We start from the raw sequence: 26,577 nt of genomic DNA, 5'->3' as shown, positions 1-26,577 counted from the left end.
TGGTGATGTCATGTTAATTACCTATTTAAGATGGATCTGTTGATCAAATGGCACAATCTCATAACTGATCCCCATGAGTATTTATTATTGCATGACTAACTCGAGGGGATGATGAGGATTTTAAGAAGTGCTTACAATCAAACAAATTGATCATATTCCTACCGTAGATACTGTCACTTGATCCACCGATTCTCTCATAACCAAATGGGTAGAATTGCTTCTTGACTAGGTTCTTGAATTTGCTCTATATCAAATTAGAGATATCATTATTCCTTCTGTACGGACTCTACCGGACAAGAACATGGCTAGAAAGTTTGAGACGAGCAAAAGCTATTTTTTAGATATTTGAGTATATATAAGTAGTAAAATAGATCTTTAATTGGTTTAGTTAGTTATCTACAATTCAAAATCTCATCCAAAAATAGCTAGTCAGAAAGTATTTTTTGAATTTCTTAGTATTTATATAGTATTAAATATATGCTCGCAGGGTTCTCACAATTAATATATTTTTTTAGTTATGGTAAATGTAAAGGTACATTGTTTGTTGATCTTTAACTTAATTTCTTTCTGAATCCAACCAAGAGGATAGGGATATGGATGGGACTTAGTTTGCACCCTCAGCTTCTGAACCAGATTTTCGAAGATAAAATGTCTTCTTGGCCTCTAGGATCTACAATAGCTTTAATGATGCTTTGTTTTACTTGGATCTTCAAGCAAAGAGTTTTTCTCATGCTTCTAGGTCCACCTTAGTTACTATTTTGGGTTTTTTCACCATCAAGCTTAATTTTGAGTTTGCTTGTTTGGGCTCGGGTATTCAATCTCTGTAGCATTGAGGATTGCCTTTTTTTCTTTCTTTTTTTCCTTGGTTCATCGTGCTACGACTTCTTCTTCTATGGTTGCAACTATGGTAAAGCTTCCAATACTTCTTGATATACCTACGAAGGTTTGTAGTGGCTACAATAATTTTTCTAAGTTGTATTGACATGCTTCCTACTTTTCTCCTCTTACTGATCTGGATTTCTGCCGCTTCACTATACAAAAACTGTTATTAGCGGCATATTTAAGTGCCACCATAAGCAAAAAAAAAGTTGCCAATATAAAAATGATGCCAATACTTTATTGGCATTTTTGTGGTATTTTTTTATGTACCATCTTAAGATGGTATCAACAATTAATTGTTGGCATTTTCAAAACAATATCAATAAAAAATTTGTATTTTATTGGTATATGTAAGTGCCCTTAAAGTTGTGATCCTAGCAATTTATATATGCTAGTAAAAAAACTCTCAAAAATAAATGTATAAACCAGAATTCAAACGAAGAAAGAAATCAAACCAATGATTTCTTAGTTAAATGGCAAGCTCTTATCCACCGAGCTACAACTTGTATTCTTAGTACATAAGAACAATTCATTTAACTTATTAACATATATTCATATCATTAAATAATTATTTGATGTACATTTTAATATTTCACATTTTAATCATTATTTTTAAAAATCCTTATCTTTTTTAGAAAATAAAAAAATGAATATTTTATTCTTCATGTATTTTCGAAGTTTTATTGTTGAAAATATTTAAAACTTAACTTTTATGTGTCACTATATTCATATATAATTTTTTTGCAAACTCTTTAAGAATAGTTATTTTTTGATTATTTTTATTAATGCTATAATAAAAGTAATAATGAGTTTGATGAAAAAATGTTAATATATATATATATATATTTGCCTTAAATAAGTTTTATTTTTAATATGTCAATGCAAGCTCGATCGGACCAGTAACCTTTATATAGTATTACCAAGAAGACATGCTGATTTATTATAAATATTTTTACTGCAAAAGTTTTTAATCATGAGAGATTCGAATAACTACCATAATATGTACAATAACATATTTGATGGCCTCCATGTTACCAAACCGAGGCTCCCTATAAAAATTAGCAATTTAAGGTTTAGGGCAATCTTCTAAAATCCCACAAATTATGGTATTATTTTTTGGCATATTAGTTAAATACCATAATAGTAGTTCTAGTTTCCATCACTTCAAATCATATACTGTAGATACAAAATTATAATGGTATTTACAATAAAGTACCACTAATAAAACAAATACTTATTGGAAAACAGCGACATTTATACTATAGTGCAACAAAGAAAGATTTTTAATGGCATATAGTAAGAAATGCCACAAGCGATTTGCGGTCAACAATAATTTTTGTTGTAGTGTTTTTTCTTTTTTTTGAAACTTGTTACCTTTCTTGTCGTCTTTAGGTTAATTCTTCTCCTCAATCCCTATGGCTTTAGGTCAACTTGTTACCCTTCGTCTTAGACAAATTGATCATACTTCTACCATAGATACTGTCACTTGATCCACCGATCCTCTCATAACCAATTGGGTAGAGCTACTTCTTGATTAGGTTCTTGAATTTGCTCCATGTCAAATTAGAAATATCATTATTCCTTATGTACGAACTCCACTGAGTAAGAACATGGCTAGAAAGCTTGAGACAGGCAAAAGCTATCTTCTAGATATTAGAGTATGCATAGGTAGTAAAATAGGTCTCTAAGGAGAGGATGACTGTCAACCTATCACACAGCATTCCGAATCCAGTCGATCACCATAACAGAGTCTTCTTCCAGGATGATCTTACCAACCTCTAGAACAGTCCTCGTATAGATGATGCCCTCCCATGTCGCCCTGAGTTTCGCTCCTATGACTGTTGTGCCACAGATGTGCCGTCCTCCTACAGCAATCAGGCGGCAACTGTGATCTCAGATCACGAACCCCGTCCCGCATCTATCTCTTCCTGCTAGCACACTACCGTCGAAGTTTACTTTGAGGTGACTAGGGGGTGGGGGTTCCCAAGTGACAAGAATGACTTTGAGTGCTATGACAGCAATATGGAAACCCCAGGTGTCCCTAGTCCCCCCAAGTGAAGTCGCCCTAGTAGTGTCGATGATCACGAATGCATGACGGATAGCTCTGTCACCACAGCTCGCGGGGGTAACCTCCTCTCCTCAAAGATGTGGGCATTCCTATCTAACCAAATATGATAAGCCAGGTAAGCACAGGTGATGCTCTACTCCACCATCACCTGTCTCTGCATGGATGCCTATGGATGATGTAGTAAATTCTCCGCCGATCCCCAACCTCGCGGTACATATAGTGTCGCGCTCCTCCACACCAGTGTCACTCGAGGGCAGCAAAGAAGAGCATGACTAATGGTCTCCTCATCAAGGCAATCTTCACATATTGGGATCGTCCTGATGCCCCTCCTAGCTAGTATACTACGGGTTGGAAAGTAGCCCCTAGTCACCTTCCAAATGAATAAAGCCACTCGAAGGTGGACGCGCAGTCTCCAGATCCACCTGTCCTCTATTTATTGGATAGTCTCCCCCCCCATCACTACCCGCATATCCCTAACATGCACCCTCGTCCTCCCTATCGGAGTCCATACCAACCTGTCCACCCCCTCCTCAGTCTGGATCGAAAGCTCCAGGACCCTCTCAGCTAGCTACTCCTTAAAGACTTCCTAGATCAGCACCTCATTCCAATTGCCCGTACCAGGAGTAATCAGTTCACTACCCCTACACCCCGACAATCTCGCCGAGTCCACCATCGTTGGCATCCACCCTAATGGCTGCTCGGTCACCTAGGCATCCTCCATCACGTCAATGGATTGTCCGTCACCAATCGTCCATCTGATCTCGGGTAACACCATCAGTGCATAGGCACAAGTCTCCTTCCAGGTGAAGGAGCTATGGCGTCCAACCCTGAAGTCAGCTACCATCGAATGCGAGCCATACTTGCTCTTCATGAGGGCACTCTATAAGCTGTCCAGCTCCATAATGTACCTAGCGGCATGTCTCGCCACCATGACCTCTCGCCTCGTCAGCAGTGAATGTACTCCCAAGCCACCTAAGTATTAGCAATCCATAATTGTTTCATGTGAAACATGATAGCATGACAAATACTATTAAAAATCATAACTATAATATTTACAAAATTTTATTGGTCAAGGACATTTTGATCAAGTTAATCATTTTTTTTGTAAGAAAAATGATTATAAGAGATTATTTCTCATCATTGGCAAGTAGTGTTGGGCTAAAATTCATAAGACTGTCTCTTCAATTTTGATTGTGTTGCAAATAGAAAGAGATCTAAATTTTAATTTATATATATATATATATATATATATATATATATATATATATATATATATATATATATATTGGATGGTATATGTTTTTATTTTTATTCAAAAGGGTTTGAAAGAAAGGGGCCATGAAGGTGCACATTAGTGTAAGCCATGGCCTGGTCTCACTATTGCTGGTGATGATTTGCTTATCGTGCATCATGGGGAGAGCGTGGGCTGCAATGGAGCAGTTCAAGGTGCAGCAACAGCTGATCCGATTGAATACGCCTGTCAAAAGCATCAAGGTCTACCATCCCACTATTCTTTCAATTATTTTTTGTTTGGATTTTTAGGTAAAAATATTTTTTGCTCATTCTGAGAGAGTTTTAGGAAGATTTTCTAAATTCTTTTTAATCAAAAATCTATTTTGAAATATTTTTCATTTTCTCCTTCTTTTTTTTTGTTCGTTCAGTACAATCCCATCAAGTTTCTACTGTAATTTTTCTCTTCTAACATACTTATTTTTTTTCTACTGTAATTTTTCTCTTCTATCATACTTATTTTTTGGCATTTTTCACTGTAATGCTTCTTGATTTGTGGTTTTATTTGTTCTAATGTTTGTTTCTTTAAAAAAAGAGCCCGGATGGGGATATCATAGACTGTGTCCATATCTCTCATCAGCCAGCCTTCGATCATCCTTCGCTCAACAACCATACTATCCAGGTGTGCTCTTTTTTCCCCCCACACTCTCTCTTCTTTTCAAGTCCTTCACCTTTCACTTTATGTTTACACTTGGCGGTCTCTTTGCTTTGTCTCCACTTCATGCAAAATCTTCAGATGAGACCAAGTTTCCACCCATTAGGCCGATACGATGAGAATAGGGAGGCATCAAAGATGGAAACTAGCTCCATACCTCAACTTTGGCATCAAAATGGGAGGTGCCCCAAGGACACCATCCCTATTAGAAGAACTAAGAAGGGTGATATGCTGAGGTCCAGCTTTATCGAAAGATATGGAAAGAAGAGGCATAGGACAATCCCAAATCCAACTTCTATAGAACCCAACTGGAATAGCATTGGACATGAGGTACATAGTTTTGAAAATTTATGAAAAGGAGTAACCATGGAGCGAAGTATCTCTAACCCTTCCATTTTCTTCCCCTACTCTTTCGCCTTTCTCATTTGTGTTTGTTGGTGGATTTTCTTGCGTAGCATGCGATTGCTTATGTAACAGGAGATAAGTACCATGGAGCAAAGGCAACCATAAATGTGTGGAACCCGAAGCTGGAAAACAAATATGAGTTCAGTCTGTCTCAACTTTATATTCTTGGAGGTCCTGCAGAAGTTCTCAATACCATCGAAGCTGGCTGGCATGTATATTATTGCTTCAATTTCGGATAAATAGAAAGTAGTTTTAATTATATGAAATTCTGACAGTTCTCTCTTCATGCATTAATTAACTTCATCTGGTTACTCTTTGGTGTGGAAAAAAAATCAGGTATATCCAATGTTGAATGGAGATTATAAAACAAGACTATTTACTTTCTGGACGGTAAGTTAACATTCCTTCATTTTCCCATATTTTTTATGTGTTGTTTCTATTAGTTTCCTCTTTCCTTATGTTGTCCTACCTTATCTTCCAAGAGTTTTTTGATAATTTATCTTATATTGTTCATTATTTTGAGTTTTTTGGTTCTTTCCGGTCAATTATATGATAGAGATGAGGTGCCACAGACATTCCTGATTTCGACAGACAACATAAGGCAACAATTATGAAAAATTGGAAGGCTTCTAATATTTTTCCATGAAATTGTAGGGTGACGGTTATAAATCAGGCTGCTACAACCTACAATGCTCTGGGTTCGTTCAAGTCAACAAGGAGGTAGCATTGGGAACCACCATTTACCCCATTTCTAGCTATGGTGGACGCCAATATGAAATCACTTTGTCTCTCTGGAAGGTAAAAACAAAAGATTCATAAAATGTTTATTTCTTCTCCTAACTCACAAACTCTCAACATAACAAAACTACATTAGTCATGTTTAATCACAGTTTCACTTTTCACCTATAAATAGAGATGAATGTTCATATGGTTTTCATTTTTCGAGTAGGATCCAAAAACGGGGAATTGGTGGCTGCAGTATGGGAATCAATCTCCAGTGGGGTACTGGCCTTCTTCCTTATTCCCTCATCTGTCTGATAGTGCCTCAGAGATACAATGGGGAGGGGAGGTTGTGAACTTATATTCAAAAGGTCAGCACACCTCCACGGAGATGGGCAGTGGCCATTTCCCAGAAGAAGGTTTTGGCAAGGCGAGCTTCTTCAAAAACATACGAATAGTTGATAAGTCCGACCAACTTCAAGCTCCTCGAGGGGTTCGCACTTTCGCTCCACAAGCCAACTGCTATAATGTGCACCATAAGAACAATGGTTACTTCTACTACGGGGGTCCTGGTATAAATCCTAATTGTACAACGTAGAAGGTCGTAGGTTTTTGTATCTCCATCTTGTGGGGCAAAGAAAATTATGAAAAAATAATCATGAACAATCAATGGACAACAAAAATAAATATTTTTCTTTTTGTATATTCAAGTAATTTAATAGCCCACAAGAAAGAGAGAAAGAATCTTGTTATGGAAATCCTTCAGCATGGAGGAAACAATTGATGGACAATTAATTTGATAATCAGATAAGCTCTTTCAATTAATGCACAAAATTAAGCAGAATCTATGGGATTTAATTTATGTAAGATATTCTTTGATATATAATTGGCAACGAGGAAGAAGAAGTTTGTTATATATATATATATTGGATAGCATATGTTTTTATTTTCATTGAAAAGGGTTTGAAAAAAGGGGCCATGGAGGTGCACAATAGTGTGAGCCACGGCCTGGTCGTGCTATTGCTGGTGATGATTTGCTTATCGTGCATCATGGCCAGAGCATGGGCTACAATCGAGCAGTTCGAGGTGCAGCAACACCTGATCCGATTGGATAAGCCTGTCAAAAGCATCATCCTCTACTATCCCACTATTCTTTCCATTTTTTTTTTGGATTTTTTGGTAAGAAAATATTTTTTGTTCATTCTAAAAGAAATTTAAGAAGATTTTCTAAATTATTTTTAATCGGAAATGTATTTTGAAAATTTTTTTGTTTTCACCTTTTTTGTTCGTTCAGTATAATCCCATCAAGTTTCTACTGTAATTTTCCTCTTCCATCATACTTATTTTTTTGGCATTTTTCGCTGTAATGCTTCTTAATTTGTGGTTTCATTTGCTCCAATATTTGTTTCTTTAAAAAGATCCCGGATGGGAATTTTATAGACTATGTCCATATCTCTCATCAGCCAGCCTTCGATCATCCTTCCCTCAAAACCCACACCATCCAGGTGTGGTCTCTTCCCCCCACACACACTCTTCTTTTCAAATCCTTCACCTTCACTTAATGTTTACACCTGGCGGTCTCTTTACTTTATCTCCACTTTATGCAAAATCTTCAAATGAGACCCAGTTTCCACCCATTAGGCCTATATGATGAGAAGAGGGTGGCCTCAAATATGGAAACTAGCTCCATACCTCAACTTTGGCATCAAAATGGGAGGTGCCTAGAGGACACCATCCCTATTAGGAGGACTAAGAAGGGCGATGTGCTGAGGGCCAGCTTTATCGAAAGATTTGGAAAGAACAGGCGTAGGACAATCCCAAATCCAACTTCTATAGAATCCAACTGGAATAACAATGGACATGAGGTATATAATTTTTAAAATTTATGAAAAAGAGTGACCTTGGAGTGAAGTATCTCTAACCTTTCTCATTTGTGTTTGTTGGTGGGTTTTCTTGAGTAGCATGCGGTTGTTTACGTAAGGGGAGGTAAGTACTATGGGACAAAGGCAACCATAAATGTGTGGAACCTGAAGCTGGAACAGAAAAATGAGTTCAGTCTATCTCAACTTTGGATTGTTGGGGGTCCTACAGGACTTTTCAATACCATCAAAGCTGGATGGCATGTATATTATTGTTTCAATTTTGAATAAATAGAAAGTAGTTTTAAATATATGAAATTTTGAAAGTTCTCTCTTCATGCATTAATTAACTTCATCTGGTTACTCTTTGGTGTGGAAAAAAATTCAGGTATATCCAATTTTGTATGGAGATAATAAAACAAGATTATTTACTTTCTGGACCGTAAGTTAACATTCGTTCTTTTTCCCATGTTTTTTATGTGTTGTTTCTATTAGTTTCCTCTTTCCTTATGTTCTCCTACCTTATCTTCCAAGAGTTTTTTAATAAATTTATCTTATCAAATATGAGGGAATTAGATTGTTCATTATTTTGAGTTTTTTAGGTTCTTTCTGGTCAATTATATGATAGAGATGAGGCGCCACAGACATTCCTGATTTCGATAAATGACATTAGGCAAAAATTATGAAAAAATAGAAGGCTTCTAATATTTTGCCATGAAATTTTATGCTGACGGTTGTAAATTAGTAGGCTGCTACAACCTACAATGCTCTGGTTCGTTCAAGTCAACAAGGAGATAGCATTAGGTGCCACCATCTACCCCATTTCTAGCTATGGTGGATGCCAATATGAAATCACTTTGTCTCTCTGGAAGGTAGAAGCAAAAGATTCACAAGGTGTTTATTTCTTGTCCTAACTCACAAGCTCTCAACATAGCAAAAGCACAATAGTCATATTTAATTGCTTTTTCACGTCTCATCTATCAATACTAATGAATGTTCATATAGTTTTCATTTTTGAGCAGGATCCAAAAACGGGGAATTGGTGGCTGCAGTATGGGAATCAATCTCCAGTGGGGTATTGGCCTTCTTCCTTATTTCCTCATCTGTCAGACGGTGCCTCAGAGATATACTGGGGAGGGGAGGTTGTGAACTTAAATTCAAATGGTCAGCACACCTCCACGAAGATGGGCAGTGGCCATTTCCCAGAAGAAGGTTTTGGCAAGGCGAGCTACTTCAAAAACATTCAAATAGTTGATAAGTCCAACTATCTCCAAGCTCCTCGAGGGATTCGCACTTTCGCTACACGATCCAATTGCTATAATGTGCACCATAAGAACAATGGTTACATCTACTATGGGGGTCCTGGTAGAAATCCTAAATGTATGTAGAAGGGCGTAGCTTTTTGTATCTCCATCTTGTTGGGCAAAGACAATTATGAAAAAAATAATCGCGAACAATCGGTGGACAACAAAAATAAATATTTTTCTTTTTGTATATTCAAGTAAATTATCAAAATCATCGAGCACTAACAATCAAGCCACACAGTTAATAATCAATATGAAAATAATTTAATAGCCCACAAGAAAGAGAGAGAGAATCTTGTTATGGAAATCCTTCGGCTTGGAGGATGACCACCACTGCATTTGGTTCAGGCAAAACTTCACCATTGTGAAAATATTGGGAATATAGAGAGCATTTCTTCTAAAGCTAGAGATCCCCATATATCAATATCATCACATATGGGGTGGAATTTTAACAAAAAGCCAAGAAAATCTCTTGAAGTGGGTATGCTAAATCGAATTAGAAAAGAGGTGAAATCAACAGGGCGAGCCATTAAAGTTGAAGAACAAACTACCAGGTTTCACCACCTAAAAGTTGAGTAAAATTGGAGTTAAAATTACCATGCAATCTTCAAACAAACTCTCTGATCCAGGAGGATTATCAAACTCAATGTGAACTACTTTGGGCACTATAGGTTAGACTAGACATGGTCCAGTAGTGAGATCGCATCGAGAAGCTAAATCATGTGTCAAATTTTCGGAGTTATAACTTGGTCATACAATGCTCGATTTAGATGATGTGTCTTTTTTTCAAATGGATTACTTTTTGAAATGGATGGTGCGGACCAATTTTATCGTTTGGAATTCGAAATGGGTCGATCAAATCAAAAATTTTCTTTTTGGGATAGATTTTGACCGGTCATATGTTCCGATTTAGGAAAAATTAGATAGAGCGACTGAAAACAAAGTCAATATAGAAGAAGAGATCTATCTCTTTTAGGATTTTAGTTTTTTTTCATATTTATTTCAACTAGTCATATCTAATTTGAGAGCTGAGTTTTATTTTAACTGGAGGGGGAATTTGATGTGGATTGTTCGAGAGCAGACCTCACTAATATAAATGGAGACCATGTATCTTAGTAGCAGCTTTGTATCTCTTACTTTTCCCATTTCTTTCCCTTTGCTCCTTCGTCTTTCTCATTTATGTTTGTTCGTGGGTCTTCTTGAGCAGCATGCAATTGTTTATGTAAAGGGAGATAAGTATTATGGAGTAAAGGCAACCATGAATGTGTGGAACCCGAAGCTGGAACAGCAAAATGAGTTCAGTCTGTCTCAACTTTGGATTATTGGGGGTCCCGAAGAACTTCTCAATACCATCGAAGCTGTGGCTGGCATGTATATTATTGTTTCAATTTTGAATAAATAGAAAGTAGTTTTAATTATATGAAATTTTGAAAGTTCTCTCTTCATGCATTAATTATCTTCAGCTGGTTGCTCTTTGGTCCCCAAAAAATCAGGTATATGCATTTCTGTATGAAGTTAATAAAACAAGGCTATTTACCTACTGGACTGTAAGTTAATATTCCTTCATTTTTCTCTTGTCCTATATGAGTTGTTTTCATAAAAAGTATAAAGATTGGGTGTCTTCTTATATTTTACCCTAAAAATTTCAGGATGATGGTTATCATTCAACAGGCCGCCACAACCTACTCTGCTCTGGGTTCGTTCAAGTCGACAAGGAGATTGCATTGGGTGCCACCGTCTACCCCATTTCTAGCTATGGCGGACGCCAATATGAAATCACCTTGTCTGTCTGGAAGGTAAAAACAAAAGATTCACAAGATGTTAATTTCTTGTCCTAAATCACATACTCTCAGTGTAGCAAAACTACAATAGTCATGTTTAATTACTTTTTTAACTTTTCACCTATAATTAATAATGAATGTTTATATGGTTCTCATTTTTTGAGCAGGATCCAAAATCGGGGAATTGGTGGATGCAGTATGGGAATCAATCTCCATTGGGCTACTGGCCTTCTTCCTTGTTCCGTTATCTGTCGGACGGTGCCTCAGAGATACAATGGGGAGGGGAGGTTGTGAACTTAAATTCAAATGGTCAGCAAACCTCCACAGAGATGGGTAGCAGCCATTTCCCAGTAGAAAGTCTTGGCAAGGCGAGCTACTCCTAGAACATTCAAATAGTTGATAAGTCCAACCATCTTCAAGCTCCTCACGGGATTGCCCCTTCCACTACGCAATCCAGCTGCTTTAATGTGCACATTGACAACAATGGTAGAAATCCCAGTTGTCCATAGAAAAATACAATCATGAATATATAATTGCGAACAATGAATGCACAACGAGAATAAACAATCAATGGTTACTCTGTCACGGCACATTTTTATAGCCCATGACAGGTTCCATATTCTGCTTGTCTCGGAAAATATTAGGAAGGACAGGTCGTTGGATTGGGGGTGCTAACCATGCAGTGCCAAGTTAAGACTCTAAATTAATTTGTATTTAGAAAGCAAAAAGTTGACATTTAATGCATGCTTTACAATGAATTGGAGGACATATACTCTTTTGGGATGTGCCACATTACTCACCAAAATTTATTCAGAACAAAATTGGTGAAGTTACAACGGAGTAGAGAAAGTATACAGGATTTTCAAAGGAGTTACAAAGGAGGTGTTCCGGCCCGCAAGAACCACTCCTTAGCAAGAGAGACAGCGAAGAGGAGACTCGGAAGAAAGAAAATCTGAAAAGAATGAGAGTGCAGCAAGGTAGCATAGTTCAAAGCTGCAGGTTTCTCATCATATATAGTCTCCATCAGAAAAAGGAAACCGAGGCAACACAAGAGGAACAGCCTGCTGGAGGGAACCTTTAGGAAAATTTGAGGGGAGGATGCTTCATCATAGTCTCCATCCTGCGAGAGAGCTTCTAGCTGACCCATTTCTCCAAGTTGATGATCATGGTACGCCTGGGAAATACCTCCCAAGCTTTGAACCCAAAACCCCCTCTCAAGTAGAGGGGTGAACCACTGGGCTGTAACTCAGCTTGCCTTATTCTGTGGGTACTTGTCACAAATGATTCATACAGTACTGCACAATGGTTTGTGCCATCCTTCAACTAAAATATTTTACACACACAAGTTCAATTCAGAAAGGGGCTTGCATCCTGAATTTAGCATCATGTTTCCTGAATCCAAGCTAGCATTTCTATTTCAGATTGAGCTTCCCACATTTTTAACAAAAGACGGGTGAAAAAGGCTTTGGGAGACTGAGAAAACTAGCACAAGTTAACCAGATAAATAAGCGAGCTTGGGTAGTATGAGCATCAAGTGTCAACCAAGGTTTGAGAACTCCAGATTTGATTTTGGTTTCTTCCATGAGTCTAAAATTCAGCAATTTCCATGGTTCTGAGCTCCAATTTGGCCATTTCTTTTCAAAACCGAAAAAAAAAAATCCAGAAGCATGAGTTGAAGTTAGAGAAAATATGATCGATCCACTAAAATAATTTTTCAATATATTTTGCCAGTGCTTCTGCATTCAAAAAAACAAAAAACTACACTTTGGATTAAAATATTAGAAGATCATGTTTAGAGTGCGATATATCATTTAATTCTTTGACATCAATTTAATAGACGACAATTTTAACCGTATTATTAGTGGCAGCACAAGGCCTTTCATATTGACATAAATATTAAGAAATTAAAAAAATTCTTTCAACCTAATGGCCTGATTGGCCTGGGTTTTGAGGATCCAAATTACACCTGGTGCAACAATAAACCGCATCTTGCTCGTATTTAGGAAATATTATACTGTGTGCTACCTTTGGACGAGTGGATGGATCTATTTCCCGAATCAAAGGAGGTGTGTCAATGTCATGTGGCTTACTATGCTTCTAATCATTGTCCAATTTTAATTGATGGTAAGGATAAGTTCCTTAATATTATTACTCCATTTTGCTTTGAAAAATTCTGATTGCCTTGCAGGGGAATTCAGGAAGTGGTTCGACAAGCCTGGAGACGCTATGGCCATTACTCTCCATGGGTTCAAGTAGCCTTGATGCTAAAGAATACGGCCTTGGAAGATGGAACCGTGGAATGCTCGCAACATTTTCAAGAAGGGAGCAAATCCTGATAACGAAATTCTTGAAATTCAAACCAAGGAGGCTTAAAATGGAGGCCTCAATCAACAAGAGCACATGAAGTTATCGAAATTGCTTCAGCTATATAATAATAATTTTATGTATGTAGGAAATCTTTTGTGGGTAAAAGTCAAGGATCCAATGGCTCAAAAGAGGAAAAATAATAACACTAAATTTTTTTCACCGATCCATTATATAACAAAAGCAGTCATATATGTAAGTTCGCGTATTACATAATGAATTAAGATTGGTTATGTTAGGTCGAGTGATGAATTTAGATAAAAAATTTTGAATGGTCTCTTTTCTTTCTTCTTCTTTTTTTTTGGTAATAGAAACAAGATAAACATTTTCCAAGCACAGATTCGCATTAGCTAAAGTAAAAGAGGGGTCGCTAAGATCCACAAAACTGGCAGGCCATGATCCTGATGGTCTTAAAGGCTGTGAACCATATGATCCATGGACTTTTTTTTTTTGGTAAAAAACGGCATTTATATTACTCTAACGTGAGTATAAGATCCATGGACCTTTGATCACATCATACTATGATAACGCATTACTGTTCATAATATGGAGGAGTTGGGGCAGTTTTAGCCGGTGGCGCTACTGCCTCGTCCTACGTACGACCAAGGCTTGCTTAGGCTAGCAATTATTAGGACATGGCAACCACAAAGGCCGGGCCAATAGATTACACAGACCTAAGCATCGCAGTTTTTTAATCTTAAATACTTTGTTGTCGATGGAAATAGGCATGCAGACTACTTCACATTATGTGTGGGAAGAACTTAGAAAGTTGAGACTCGATTCCAAGATTTTGTTTCAGCCCGATCCGGTAGACTCTATTCGTCAAGTGTTCATCTCAATACACCAGTACTACAGAAATGAGCGGCTAAGATTCGCCATAGAGTGCATGCCGTGTAGGATGCCACTTCTAGAGAGAAAGAGCAAAATAATAGCTAACATCTTTGGAACTTGGCCTATACATGGATGAAGAAATTAGAAAGGAATGGTTGGAATTTGGGATAGAAAATTGACATAATTCACAGGGTGGAGGAGAAGATTTTGGTCGATTATCTTGTCTGTTAGGCCTAGTGCAATCACTAGGAGTTGCCGTAAAGGGAACAAAAATCTTAAAGCAAAGCGAGTACCTAGGAGTTTACAGGCAAAAGGGCTTGATTCCGCACTGAAATCGGACATCCTGCCCCAATATTCTTGTTACTAGTTTTATATAGGGATAAGGGTAACAATATTTCACGTCTTAATTAGTAGTAAAATATGCTATAGTGCAACAGCTACCTACGTCAAATAGCTCGTCAAAGCGAGTGTGAACGGTGGGCATTCAGCAGTCCATGTCTTCCTTCCCCCACAAAAAATCCACAGTGAAGATCGAAAAGAAACAAGCAGTGGAGACCGGCACCTCTCGAGCTATTCCACTCAAGCTGGTACTCCCGGAGACTTGACGAACGGACCATCCTTCTCACCGAACGTAGTAATTATAAGGTTAATTTCTAATAAGAACGACCTAAGGAATCCAGCGTCAGGAAAGCAATAAGGACGGTGCATGCATCATGTACCGCCAATAAGACAGCTTCATGCTTCTGTAAGGGAGTATTTGGATGCTGGAAGATTTCATCGAAAGGATTTTAACAGGCCGAGATCACATTTTCCTACAGAAAGTTAATGAGGTCCCTAGGGATATTATAAATCGTCCATAACTCACGGTCTCTCCTCTTTGGCCTTCCTTCCACTATCGGATATTTAAGAATCACGCAAATTTGGACGCATTTAAATTCAGATTTTCTTCGCCACAACAGGAAGCAAACTACGTACAAAGCGCACTGATTTTTTACTGACCATAATTTGGACATAGGACAGCCAAAGAAATCTCAAATATAAAGGGAAATCTTCTTTTCCCATAGTTTCTTGCAACTGAACAATGCTTCTTTCTGGCCTTTTCCTTCGACCGAGTATGGGCTGTCTCTATCCTCCTTCTACGTCCATTGCTATCGAGTGCCGTATCATGACTGCCATCCCAAGCTGAAATGGGCTGGTTCCCTCCTCAGTTTCCATTCCATTTTCTTCCCACCCGGTTTTCCATCCTCGGTAGCGAGCGAGGAGGATTCTGGAGACCAACAACCTCGAGCGACCTGCCATTCTTGGCAGGGGATTCTTGATCGAGCCACCAGCTGGGAGGGATGGATTAAATTGTAAGGAATCATGTGGGTATGTGTTTAGTCCCACATCGGTTATTCGCTAAAAAAGATCTTGCGTACTTTTACAGGATTAAGGAATCAAAAAAATACTTTTTGGTTAGCTTTTTTGGGTGAGATCTTGCATTGTGATGCATGGTATTAGAGCGCACTCGGCCCATAACCTATGTGTACTCGAGGGACGCTGCAACACGGTTTCTTAAAAGCTGACCATGATGTGTGATGATTTTCTTGTGGTGCACGGTACCGAAGCTATGGTGCGGGCCATAATCTAGCAAGTGGAGGTGTGGCAGCACTTGTGTCGTCTTTTCGGTCACGGTTCTCTTCACATATTGTCTCTATTTAGCAAAATATCTTTTAGGAATTGATATATTATTATTATTATTATTATTATTTTGTCAATATAAAGGGACTCATCCTAGCCATTCCTTGTTAGTGGATGAAATTCACCTTGGTTGTTAAATGGTTATCTGTTGCTTATCTATTTAAATGGCTAACCATGAAACGAATCACATCCTTTTCTTTCTTATTTTGCCCGACTAATAGGGGAGGAGTTTCCATCCCTGTTCGCCGGAGCCAGTCACCTCTTTCCTTTCTTCTCCTCCATTTGCGGGCGAGATCGACGCCCGTCATCGCCCCATCCCATACCAGCTCAGGGTTGATAATTGTACGCACCAGCTGGTAAGAAGCTATAGGATACACAAAGCTACACTCTGAACCCCCTCCTTTCAAGTTAGTTTGCCTTTGATGAACACGTTAAATACTCATCTAAATGAATCCACCATCTTACAATCAAGTTAAGCATGCATGCTGTTGCTGACATAAATAGCAAATTGGTGCATGACATGTGCCAAGAGTACACCACAGCTAATAGGTTATTTGAAATCATTGGCAAGTAGTGTTGGACTAAAATTCATATGGTTGTCTCTTCAATTTTGATTGTGTTGCTAAGGGATAGAAATCTAAAATAATTGATGCACCGTTAATTTGATAATCTTGATTGATATATGATAAACTTCGCTATATAAATGACAATGGCGGAGAAGAAATTTTTGTTCATATATTGTATGGTATGTTTGGTTTTCTAATTAGTTCATTGAAAAAAGGTCGAAAGAAGGGCCATGAAAGCTCACGTTGGCATGAGCCATGGACTGGTGGTGCTATTGCTTGTGATGATCTCCTTGTGGTGCACTAAGGCTATGGTGTAGGCAAACGAAGGTGCGGCAGCATCTGAAGCGATTGAATAAGCCTGCAGTTAAGAGCATCAAGGTCTGCTGTCTAACTATTCTTTCATTTTTTTTTCTTAGATTTTTATTGGTTTTTTAGGGTCAAAGATTTTTTTTTTCATTCCAAAGGAGTTTTGGATAGATATTCTGAATTATTTTTCAATAAAATCTATTTTACAAAGTATTTATTTATTTATCTACTTAAAGAAGAACCTTAATTTGGTTAGAATTTTTTAGATTATTTAATTTAATATAATCTTTTAGAAGGAATCTTGATCTCTCTCTCTCTCTCTTACTTTTTTTTTTGTGTTAATCTTGTGTCGTCTTTCACGGATCAGACGATTTTCTTCCCATATTGTCTCTATTTAGGAAAATATTCTTTAGAAATTGATATATTACCTTTTTATTTTTTTCTCAAAATATAGAGACATCCTAGCCGTTCCTTATTAGTGGATGAAATTTAACTTGGTTGTTAATTGGTAATCTATTTATTATTTTTAATTATTATACATAATATTTTAGGAAGCACGATAGCAAGAACATATTTTTGTACAATACTTGCATAAAACTTGGAATTTTATTGTTCCCCTTTTAAAAAAATTGTTATCTTTCATTTACTCACCCTAGTGCTATCTAATTTGTAAAGTTGAAATCATTCCTTTGTATTTAGTTGGGCATTAAAATTCTTGAGCTACGCTCTTTTTCCAATTTGTTAGCATTTTATTCTGTCACTTTTTAAAAAATAAAAAAATTATTATTTTTGTACATTTACTACAATCCCATCTAGTTTCTACTGTAATATATCTTCCTCTTTTATTGTACTTATTTTTGGCATTTTTCACTGCAATGCTTCTTAATTTGTAGTTTCATTTGTTATGTTATTTGCTTTTCTTTTAAAAAGAGCCCGGATGGAGATATTATAGACTGTGTCCACATCTCTCATCAGCCAGCCCTTGATCATCCTTTACTCAAAAACTATACTGTCCAGGTGTGCTATCTTTCCCCCTTACTTTCTCTTCTTTTCAAATCCTTCCCCTTTCACTTAATATTTACACCTAGGGATCTCTTTACTTTGTCCTCACTTTGTGCAATCTTCAGATGAGGCCAAGTTTCCACCCATTAGGCCTAGATGATGGGAATGAGGTGGCTTCAAAGATGGAGACTAGCTCCATACGTCAGCTTTGGCATCAAAATGGGAGGTGCCCAAGGACACCATCCCTATTAGGAGGACCAAGAAGGATGATGTGATGAGAGCGAGCTCTGTCGAAAGATACGGAAAGAAGAGGCACCATCCCTAGTAGGAGGACCAAGAAGGATGATGTGAACAATCGATGGACAACAAAAATAAATATTTTTCTTTTTGTATATTCAAGTAATTTAATAGCCCACAAGAAAGAGAGAGAAAATCTTGTTATGGAAATCCTTCATTATGGAGGAAACAATTGATGGACAATTAATTTGATAATCAGATAAGCTCTTTCAATTAATGCACAAAATCAAGCAGAATCTGTGGCATTTAATTTAAGTAAGATATTCTTTGATATATAATAGGCAACCAGGAAGAAGAAGTTTGTTATATATATATTGGATGGTGTATGTTTTTATTTTCATTGAAAAGGGTTTGAAAGAAAGGGCTATGGAGGTGCACAATAGTATGAGCCATGGTCTAGTCGCGCTATTGCTGATGATGATTTGCTTATCTTGCATCATGCCTAGAGTGTGGGCTACAATCGAGCAGTTCGAGATGCAGCAACACCTGATCCGATTGGATAAACCTGTCAAAAGCATCAAGGTCTACCATCCCACTATTCTTTCAATTATTCTTTTTTTTTTGGATTTTTTGGTAAGAAAACATTTTTTGTTCATTGTAAAAGAGTTTTAAGAAGATTTTCTAAATTATTTTTAATCGGAAATGTATTTTGAAATATTTTTGTTTTCACCTTTTTTGTTCGTTCAGTACAATCCCATCAAGTTTCTATTGTAATTTTTCTCTTCTATCATACTTATTTTTTGGCATTTTTCACTGTAATGCTTCTTGATTTGCGGTTTTATTTGTTCTAATGTTTGTTTCTTTAAAAAGAGCCCGGATGGGGATATCATAGACTGTGTCCATATCTCTCATCAGCCAGCCTTCGATCATCCTTCGCTCAAAAACCATACTATCCAGGTGTGCTCTTTTTCCCCCCACACTCTCTCTTCTTTTCAAGTCCTTCACCTTTCACTTTATGTTTACACTTGGCGGTCTCTTTGCTTTGTCTCCACTTCATGCAAAATCTTCAGATGAGACCAAGTTTCCAACTATTAGGCCTATACGATGAGAATAGGGAGGCATCAAAGATGGAAACTAGCTCCATACCTCAACTTTGGCATCAAAATGGGAGGTGCCCCGAGGACACCATCCCTATTAGGAGAACTAAGAAGGGTGATGTGCTGAGGTCCAGCTTTATCGAAAGATATGGAAAGAAGAGGCATAGGACAATCGCAAATCCAACTTCTATAGAACCCAACTGGAATAGCATTGGACATGAGGTACATGGTTTTGAAAATTTATGAAAAGGAGTAACCATGGAGCGAAGTATCTCTAACCTTTCCATTTCCTTCCCCTACTCTTTCGCCTTTCTCATTTGTGTTTGTTGGTGGGTTTTCTTGCGTAGCATGCGATTGCTTATGTAACAGGAGATGAGTACCATGGAGCAAAGGCAACCATAAATGTGTGGAACCCGAAGCTGGAAAACAAAGATGAGTTCAGTCTGTCTCAACTTTGGATTCTTGGAGGTCCTACAGAAGTTCTCAATACCATCGAAGCTGGCTGGCATGTATATTATTGCTTCAATTTCGGATAAATAGAAAGTAGTTTTAATTATATGAAATTTTGAAAGTTCTCGCTTCATGCATTAATTAACTTCAGCCGGTTACTCTTTGGTGTGGAAAAAATCAGGTTGATCCATCTCTGTATGGAGATCATAGAACAAGACTATTTACTTTCTGGACGGTAGGTTAACATTTCTTCATTTTTCCGTATTTTCTATGTGTTGTTTCTATTAGTTTCCTCTTTCCTTATGTTCTCCTACCTTATCTTCCAAGTGTTTTTTGATAATTTATCTTATATTGTTCATTATTTTTAGTTTTTTGGTTCTTTCTGGTCAATTATATGATAGAGATGAGGTGCCACAGACATTCCTGATTTCGACAGAAAACATAAGGCAACAATTATGAAAAATTGGAAGGCTTCTAATATTTTCCATGAAATTGTAGGGTGACGGTTATAAATCAGGCTGCTACAACCTACGATGCTCTGGGTTCGTTCAAGTCAACAAGGAGGTAGCATTGGGAGCCACCATTTACCCCATTTCTAGCTATGGTGGACGCCAATATGAAATCACTTTGTCTCTCTGGAAGGTAAAAACAAAAGATTCATAAAATGTTTATTTCTTCTCCTAACTCACAAACTCTCAACATAGCAAAACTTCAATAGTCATGTTTAATCACAGTTTCACTTTTCACCTATAAATAGTGATGAATGTTCATATGGTTTTCATTTTTTGAGTAGGATCCAAAAACGGGGAATTGGTGGCTGCAGTATGGGAATCAATCTCCAGTGGGGTACTGGCCTTCTTCCTTACTCCCTCATCTGTCCGATAGTGCCTCAATGATACAATGGGGAGGGGAGGTTGTGAACTTATATTCAAAAGGTCAGCACACCTCCACGGAGATGGGCAGTGGCCATTTCCCAGAAGAAGGTTTTGGCAAGGCGAGCTTCTTCAAAAACATACGAATAGTTGATAAGTCCGACCAACTTCAAGCTCCTCGAGGGGTTCGCACTTTTGCTACACAAGCCAACTGCTATAATGTGCACCATAAGAACAATGGTTACTTCTACTACGGGGGTCCTGGTTTAAATCCTAGTTGTACAACGTAGAAGGTCGTAGGTTTTTGTATCTCCATCTTGTTGGGCAAAGAAAATTATGAAAAAATAATCGGTGAACAATTGATGGACAACAAAAATAAATATTTTTCTTTTTGCATATTCAAGTAATTTAATAGCCCACAAGAAAGAGAGATAATATCTTGTTATGGAAATCCTTCAGCATTCAAAAAAAACAAAAAAAAATAATTTTTCAATATATTTTGCCAGTGCTTCTGCATTCAAAAAAAACAAAAAAACTACACTTTGGATTAAGATATTAGAAGATCATGTTTAGAGTGCGATATATCATTTAATTCTTTGACATCAATTTAATGGATGACAAATTTAATTGTATTATTAGTGGCAATGCAAGGCCTTTCATGTTGACATAAATATTAAGGAATTTAAAAAAATTCTTTCAACCTAATGGCCTTATTGGCCTGGGTTTTGAGGGTCCAGATTACACCCGGTGCAACAATAAACCGCATCTTGCTCGTGTTTAGGGAAATATTATACTGTGTGCTACCTTCGGACGAGTGGATGGATCTATTTCCCGAATCAAAGGAGGTGTGTCAATGTCATGTGGCTTTCTATGCTTCTGATCATTGTCCGATTTTAATTGATTGTAAGGATAAGTTCCTTAATATTATTAGTCCATTTTGCTTTGAAAAATTCTGATTGCCTTGCAAAGGAATTCGAAGTGGTTCGACAAGCCTGGAGATGCTATGGCCATTACTCTCCATGGGTTCGAGTAGCCTTGATGCTAAAGAATACTAAAGAAGGCCTTGGAAGATGGAACCGTGAGAATGCTCGCAACATTTTCAAGAAGGGAGCAAATCATGATAACGAAATTCTTGAAATTCAAACCAAGGAGGCTTAAAATGGAGGCCTCAATCAGCAAGAGCACATGAAGTTATTGAACTTGCTTCAGCTATATAATAATAATTTTATGTATGTAGGAAATCTTTTGCAAGCAAAAGTCAAGGATCCAATGGCTCAAAGAGGGAAATAATAACACTAAATTTTTTCACCGATCCATTAAATAACAAAAGCAGTCATATATGTAAGTTCGCGTATTACATAATGAATTAAGATTGCCTATATTAGGTCGAGTGATGAATTTAGATAAAAAATTTTGAATGGCCTCTTTTCTTTTCTTTGTTTTTTTTTTTGACAATAGAAACAAGATGAAGGTTAAGTTATACCTAGTGTTAGTGTAAGATTTATAGAATTACACTCTTTTTCTAAATTAGATGATGAGAGTTCCACATTGATCATCCAAGCTGTTGGATATAATCTATCATCTCTAAATTATTTACGCACTAAGATCATATGACTGGGGGTCTTGTAGCGTATACATCAAATGGTCAAATTTTCAATACTTTAAATAACACGAATTAATTGTTTATTGGATACATCGAATAAGGAACTTCGAATCACATAATTTTTAATATGTAAGTAGTAGGTGGTGGATCATATCCAATAGCTTGGATCATCGATATGATATCCTATCATCCAATTCGAAAAAAAAAAGTATAACTCTACCAGAGTTACATCAAGTGTAACTTAAACCTCATTCATTCAAATAACTGAGAATTACAAAATGATAAATTAAGCACATAAGATTAGGGGTGCAAATGGGTCGGGTCGGGTCGGGTTCTGGGGTGACCCCGATCCGATCCGGTTTTTTGTTTGGGTCCTAATTTTGGACCCAGACCCGACCTAGTTAAAGATCGGGTCGGATCGGGGTCGAGTCCAAATCGGGTCCGGGTCGGGTCCGGATCCGAGTCGGATCGGGTTTGGGTCCAAATGGGGTCCAATTTTTTGTGCTTTTGGGAAAGAATTTGGGCAAATTTAATTTGGTCATATCATAATTATGAGGTGCTGGGTGACCCATAACTTGAAAGACTTGCAATTGACCTCCAGTCAGAATAGATGACCCCTGACTAAGCCGGGTCTACAAGCCAAATTTCATATCACACTATTTTTTGTCCATATGACTGATTGGACGGGAACTTGGTGTCTCCCGGCTCCCCTCTCACGAGGACAAAAAAAATCCCAGACCTTCCAAAATCCAATTCCATTGCAGAAAACTGGCACATGACCCATATTCAGTTTGGTGTTCCCTCACTTCCTCCCCTGCAAAAGTTAAAAAAACAGAAACCAAAAAACAGAAGGAAAAAAAAAGGAAAAAAAAGCCTGCTACCGAGACACCAGAGGTATCAACAGTGTAATAGACCAAGAGAGGATCTTCACGGACAATAGTGCCACGACCCACACAAAAAAAAAAAAAAACTCTCTTTTGCTTTTTTCCCCTCTTTCTTTATCTCTTCGGATCCATTCGGGTCGGATTGGGTCCGTTCGGTGAACCTAGACCCGACCTAGAAAATGATTCGAGTCCAATTTTAGAATCCGACCCGGACTCACGGGTCCTTAAAATTCGGATTCGGGTCGGATCTACGCGGGTCGGGCCGAGTCGGATCTCGGGTCGACCCGACCCATTTGCAGCCTTACATAAGATTAGGTCCATTCATGTACTGGGCTTTAATCCAGGCCGGGACTCAGTGAAGCCCGTAAGCTCGCGCTTCGCATTCCCGTGGTGGATGGATCGAAAACCAACGAATCAATCGATAAATAGCGATTCCAGGCGAAGCGAAATGGTGTAGGAATGGCGTTGTCGTCGTCGTCGTGGTTGCAATCTTTTTTCCTCAACCCCCGCCGCAACTGGCTCGCCGCCCAGCACTACAAGGCCCTCTCCAAGCGCCTCAAGAAATACGGTAGTCCCTATGGATCTCCATCTTTCTCTCCTAGGGTTTCTGATCCCGAATTGTGGATCCCTTTATTTGATGGATTCTATTTTGTTTTATGTGTGTGTGTGTGTTTTTTTTAATTTTGTTTATCTCTCGATTTAGGGTTGCGTTACGATGATCTCTACGATCCTATGTACGATCTGGACATCAAGGAGGCGCTGGCCCGGCTCCCGCGCGACGGTGGCGGACGCGAGAAACCAGCGCCTTAAGCGCGCCATGGATCTCTCACTGAAGCACGAGTATTTGCCCGAGGACTTGCAGGTCTGATCATTTTTCGATGTTCCCTTTTTTGCCTTTGCTCGTTTTCTATGATTAGTAATCTGAAGAAGATTTACAGAGCTGTCATGTGGTCCTTGATTCGTGTTAATGAAGGTATGCGTTGATAAAATGATTGATTTGTTAAGGGTTCTTTTGGAATTCGATGCATCTCAAGTTTAGACGAGCCATGATATCCGGAAGATAGGTTTTTGGTGATTTTGAATGATGTATAGGAAACAGAGGAAACAAAAAAATGTGCCCAGAAGTAATTATTATTTTCTGAGATCCTTTTAGTTAAGTTGATGTTGATATCAGATTGTCAGATTCTCAAGAATTCAGGATGTTACACACGGTGTGAATCATTTACCAGCTTTTGCTAACCTGTCCTTGGTGTTGTGTTTTGCTTGTGCTTTCAAGTGCCTGAAGCTGCTTGAACTTATTGAAAGTTTTGTTGGTTTCACATGACTCATTTTTCAACATCCTTTCCCATCTCCATTTTTTTTTCACCAAAAACTTTTACTCGATTTTAGGTGGGAGAAGCTCTTCTTTCAAGAGAAAATCAAAGAGAAAATATAGGGCCAGGTATTCTCTAAACATGGCAAACATTTTTTGTTTGAAGGTAGTGATTTTGAGAGAAAGTGAAATGTAGGTGAGCGGCTTAAGATAAACATATCTTAACCACTTTTCAATAACTTTTTTTTTAAAATTTTTTATTAATCAGATGGGAGAAAATACTTCATTTTCTTGCCTTGTTCTTTTCCCCTGCTGATTTATCTTCTTTTCTCACTTTCTTGGCACAAAACAGAGCCTAAATTCAATTTGGTTTAGTAACACTTTTTTAAGAGACTTACTATATAGGAAAACATGAAGAACATAATTATGAGTATAATGCTGTTCTTACTTAGGTTCATGGTAGAGAAATCATTTGATCCAGACATATGCCTGCATGCATTTCTCTGTATGGGCTAACTGTTCTGGCTTTATTCATAAAAGTTATTTTAAAGAATATATGTAAATCAGCTCTTGTTCTCCACCCTTTTTTTCTGCTTTTGTAGACTATACCGCCCCTATATATTTTTTTTGAATATGGAAAATACTTGCATAGGACATCCAAATGTGGGGCATCAAATCATTTTGTTTGTTATGAAATTTTCAACTCATGTAATAATGTCTATATGTATCTAGACAACCATAACTACATGCCTTTTATGACTCATTTTTTGTTCCCTACATATGTATCAACTATACTTTCAAGGTGGTGCTGCTGATAGGTTGGGATACTTCTCGTTTGGCAGTACATAACTGTTGCAAGTGATCCTTAGCCATGAAGATCTTATTTTTTTTATGCACCAATTACTTTTATTGAAATAAAATCCATGTTTATATTGTTTCAGTTTGGTTATGAAGTTTTGCCTTTCGCATCTATCTTAATCGCCAATACCAACCACTTTTTCGGTCTTTGCAGGCATTGCAGGCACCATTTAGAAGCTATCTTAAAGACATGTTGGCTCTGGTAAGTGTTTCTATGAGCAAATTTTACCTCGAGTTGTTTTCAATCAGCTTCTGGCAGTAACTCGGAATTTTTGTTTATGTGACGTGGATGATATCCTTCTGCAAATGGCCTCTTCAAACCTTCTAGGTGGACAACCTTTTTTGCTTCTCTGCCTATTTATTGGAGTTGCATTATGTAGTTTATACAGATTTTTACTGTAAATTCTAATTCTAATGATGAGCTGTTTGAAAGTTTTGTAGCATTGACGTATCCATTTAATTTGCTGAGCCTTCTAGATGAACATATGGCCAGTCAATTTGAAAACTTGGTGTGCTTAATGTTCTTTATATTTGATTATATTAATATAACAACAAATAGATTATATTCTTATTATATTTGGTATCGCCTTTTCTGAAAACATTGCATAAGATGCTGCATTAACTATGTCTAGCTATATTCTATGCTTATTATATGTATATATATATATATATATTCACCCAAAACTGGCATTAGTCTGTGTTTCATGTAAGCAAAGTGCTTTGGTTTCGCTACTATTAAAATTCAGTGCACAGGTTGAGGTATGCCTACCAGACCTTTCCATTGAGTCTGATAAAAAGAAATGAGTTTAATGCATTCCCTATTTGGTGATGTGCGCTTCTTGCTCTCTCTTCTTGAGAAAGAAATAAGAAATGCAATCGAAAAAATATATATAATATCCATTTCTATTACTAAATCTCATTCCATCACCAACTGATGGAGTCACATGCATCCATTAGGTAGTCCTTCATTTGCTTGCACATGCTGGATTCATGGCAAAGAAAAGCCTTTCTCTTCCAACTACGAACCAAATGGTTTCTACCTCTTTCACCCCCATCTCTAGTCTATTCACTCTTTCTTCACACTAGTCTTTTCATCTTCAACAACTGGAATCACTGTTATTTTTTTTTGTGACATCATGAAGACCCAACCTTTGATCAACATGGCATTATATCTGAAATTGTCATCAGAATTTGATTGTAACAGTCTGGACATCACCAAATTTCCTTTGGATTATGGTACTTAATTCTAGCAATTGGCATGTGGTGCATTTGACTGATATAAATGGAGTATCTGATGAATGACTTTTTAAACCACTGAGTCTACTATTTTTTCCAGCTTAAGTTTATGCTACTAATGGTCACTTTTATTTGTTGCAGGTGAAACAGGAGAGGGGAGAACGAGAGGCATTGGGAGCTCTACCTCTCTATCAGCGAACCATTTTATGAGATATCTTGCAAGGATGCTCCTTTGTTTAAATTGCAACAAATAAAATAAAATGCAGCAGTGACATTGGATGCTGCTTTTGGTTTTTGTTATCTGCTTTTTAGGATGCT

The 26,577-nt window shown here is 37.5% G+C and overlaps 2 protein-coding genes and 2 pseudogenes across 2 annotated transcripts; all 4 read left to right on the top strand.

The window, feature by feature from the left end:
* Window positions 1-4,357: 4,357 nt before the first annotated feature.
* On the top strand, window positions 4,358-6,615 carry LOC120108452. Its single transcript, XM_039122059.1, has 7 exons — window positions 4,358-4,441; window positions 4,773-4,859; window positions 4,974-5,222; window positions 5,348-5,509; window positions 5,634-5,687; window positions 5,952-6,095; window positions 6,247-6,615. The coding sequence occupies exons 1-7, from the start codon at window positions 4,358-4,360 to the stop codon at window positions 6,613-6,615; spliced, it is 1,149 nt and encodes a 382-aa protein (XP_038977987.1).
* A 380-nt stretch (window positions 6,616-6,995) lies between these two features.
* Window positions 6,996-13,297, top strand: LOC120108459 (annotated as a pseudogene).
* Window positions 13,298-16,471: 3,174 nt separating this feature from the next.
* LOC120108456 lies at window positions 16,472-20,690 on the top strand. The gene is made up of 8 exons (XM_039122063.1): window positions 16,472-16,780; window positions 17,639-18,529; window positions 18,818-18,904; window positions 19,018-19,266; window positions 19,392-19,553; window positions 19,676-19,729; window positions 19,993-20,136; window positions 20,288-20,690. Exons 2-8 carry the CDS (start codon window positions 18,326-18,328, stop codon window positions 20,654-20,656), a joined length of 1,269 nt encoding a protein of 422 aa, XP_038977991.1. The 5' UTR covers window positions 16,472-16,780; window positions 17,639-18,325; the 3' UTR covers window positions 20,657-20,690.
* A 2,513-nt stretch (window positions 20,691-23,203) lies between these two features.
* On the top strand, window positions 23,204-26,559 carry LOC120108457 (annotated as a pseudogene).
* Window positions 26,560-26,577: the final 18 nt, after the last annotated feature.

The sequence above is a fragment of the Phoenix dactylifera genome, unplaced genomic scaffold (assembly GCF_009389715.1).
Source record: "Phoenix dactylifera cultivar Barhee BC4 unplaced genomic scaffold, palm_55x_up_171113_PBpolish2nd_filt_p 001342F, whole genome shotgun sequence".
Classification (NCBI taxonomy): Eukaryota; Viridiplantae; Streptophyta; class Magnoliopsida; order Arecales; family Arecaceae; genus Phoenix; species Phoenix dactylifera.
This window is presented reverse-complemented; position numbering and strand designations above follow the sequence as displayed.

Bases quoted from the DNA above. Each gene is read 5' to 3' on its own strand.
- LOC120108452 (XM_039122059.1), top strand. From the start codon at position 4,358: ATGGGGAGAGCGTGGGCTGCAATGGAGCAGTTCAAGGTGCAGCAACAG. The intron at 4,860-4,973 runs GTGTGCTCTTTT...CAAAATCTTCAG, and splicing joins TCAACAACCATACTATCCAG to ATGAGACCAAGTTTCCACCC. The intron at 5,223-5,347 runs GTACATAGTTTT...TTTCTTGCGTAG, and splicing joins GGAATAGCATTGGACATGAG to CATGCGATTGCTTATGTAAC.
- LOC120108456 (XM_039122063.1), top strand. From the start codon at position 18,326: ATGGTGTATGTTTTTATTTTCATTGAAAAGGGTTTGAAAGAAAGGGCT. The intron at 18,905-19,017 runs GTGTGCTCTTTT...CAAAATCTTCAG, and splicing joins TCAAAAACCATACTATCCAG to ATGAGACCAAGTTTCCAACT. The intron at 19,730-19,992 runs GTAGGTTAACAT...ATGAAATTGTAG, and splicing joins GACTATTTACTTTCTGGACG to GGTGACGGTTATAAATCAGG.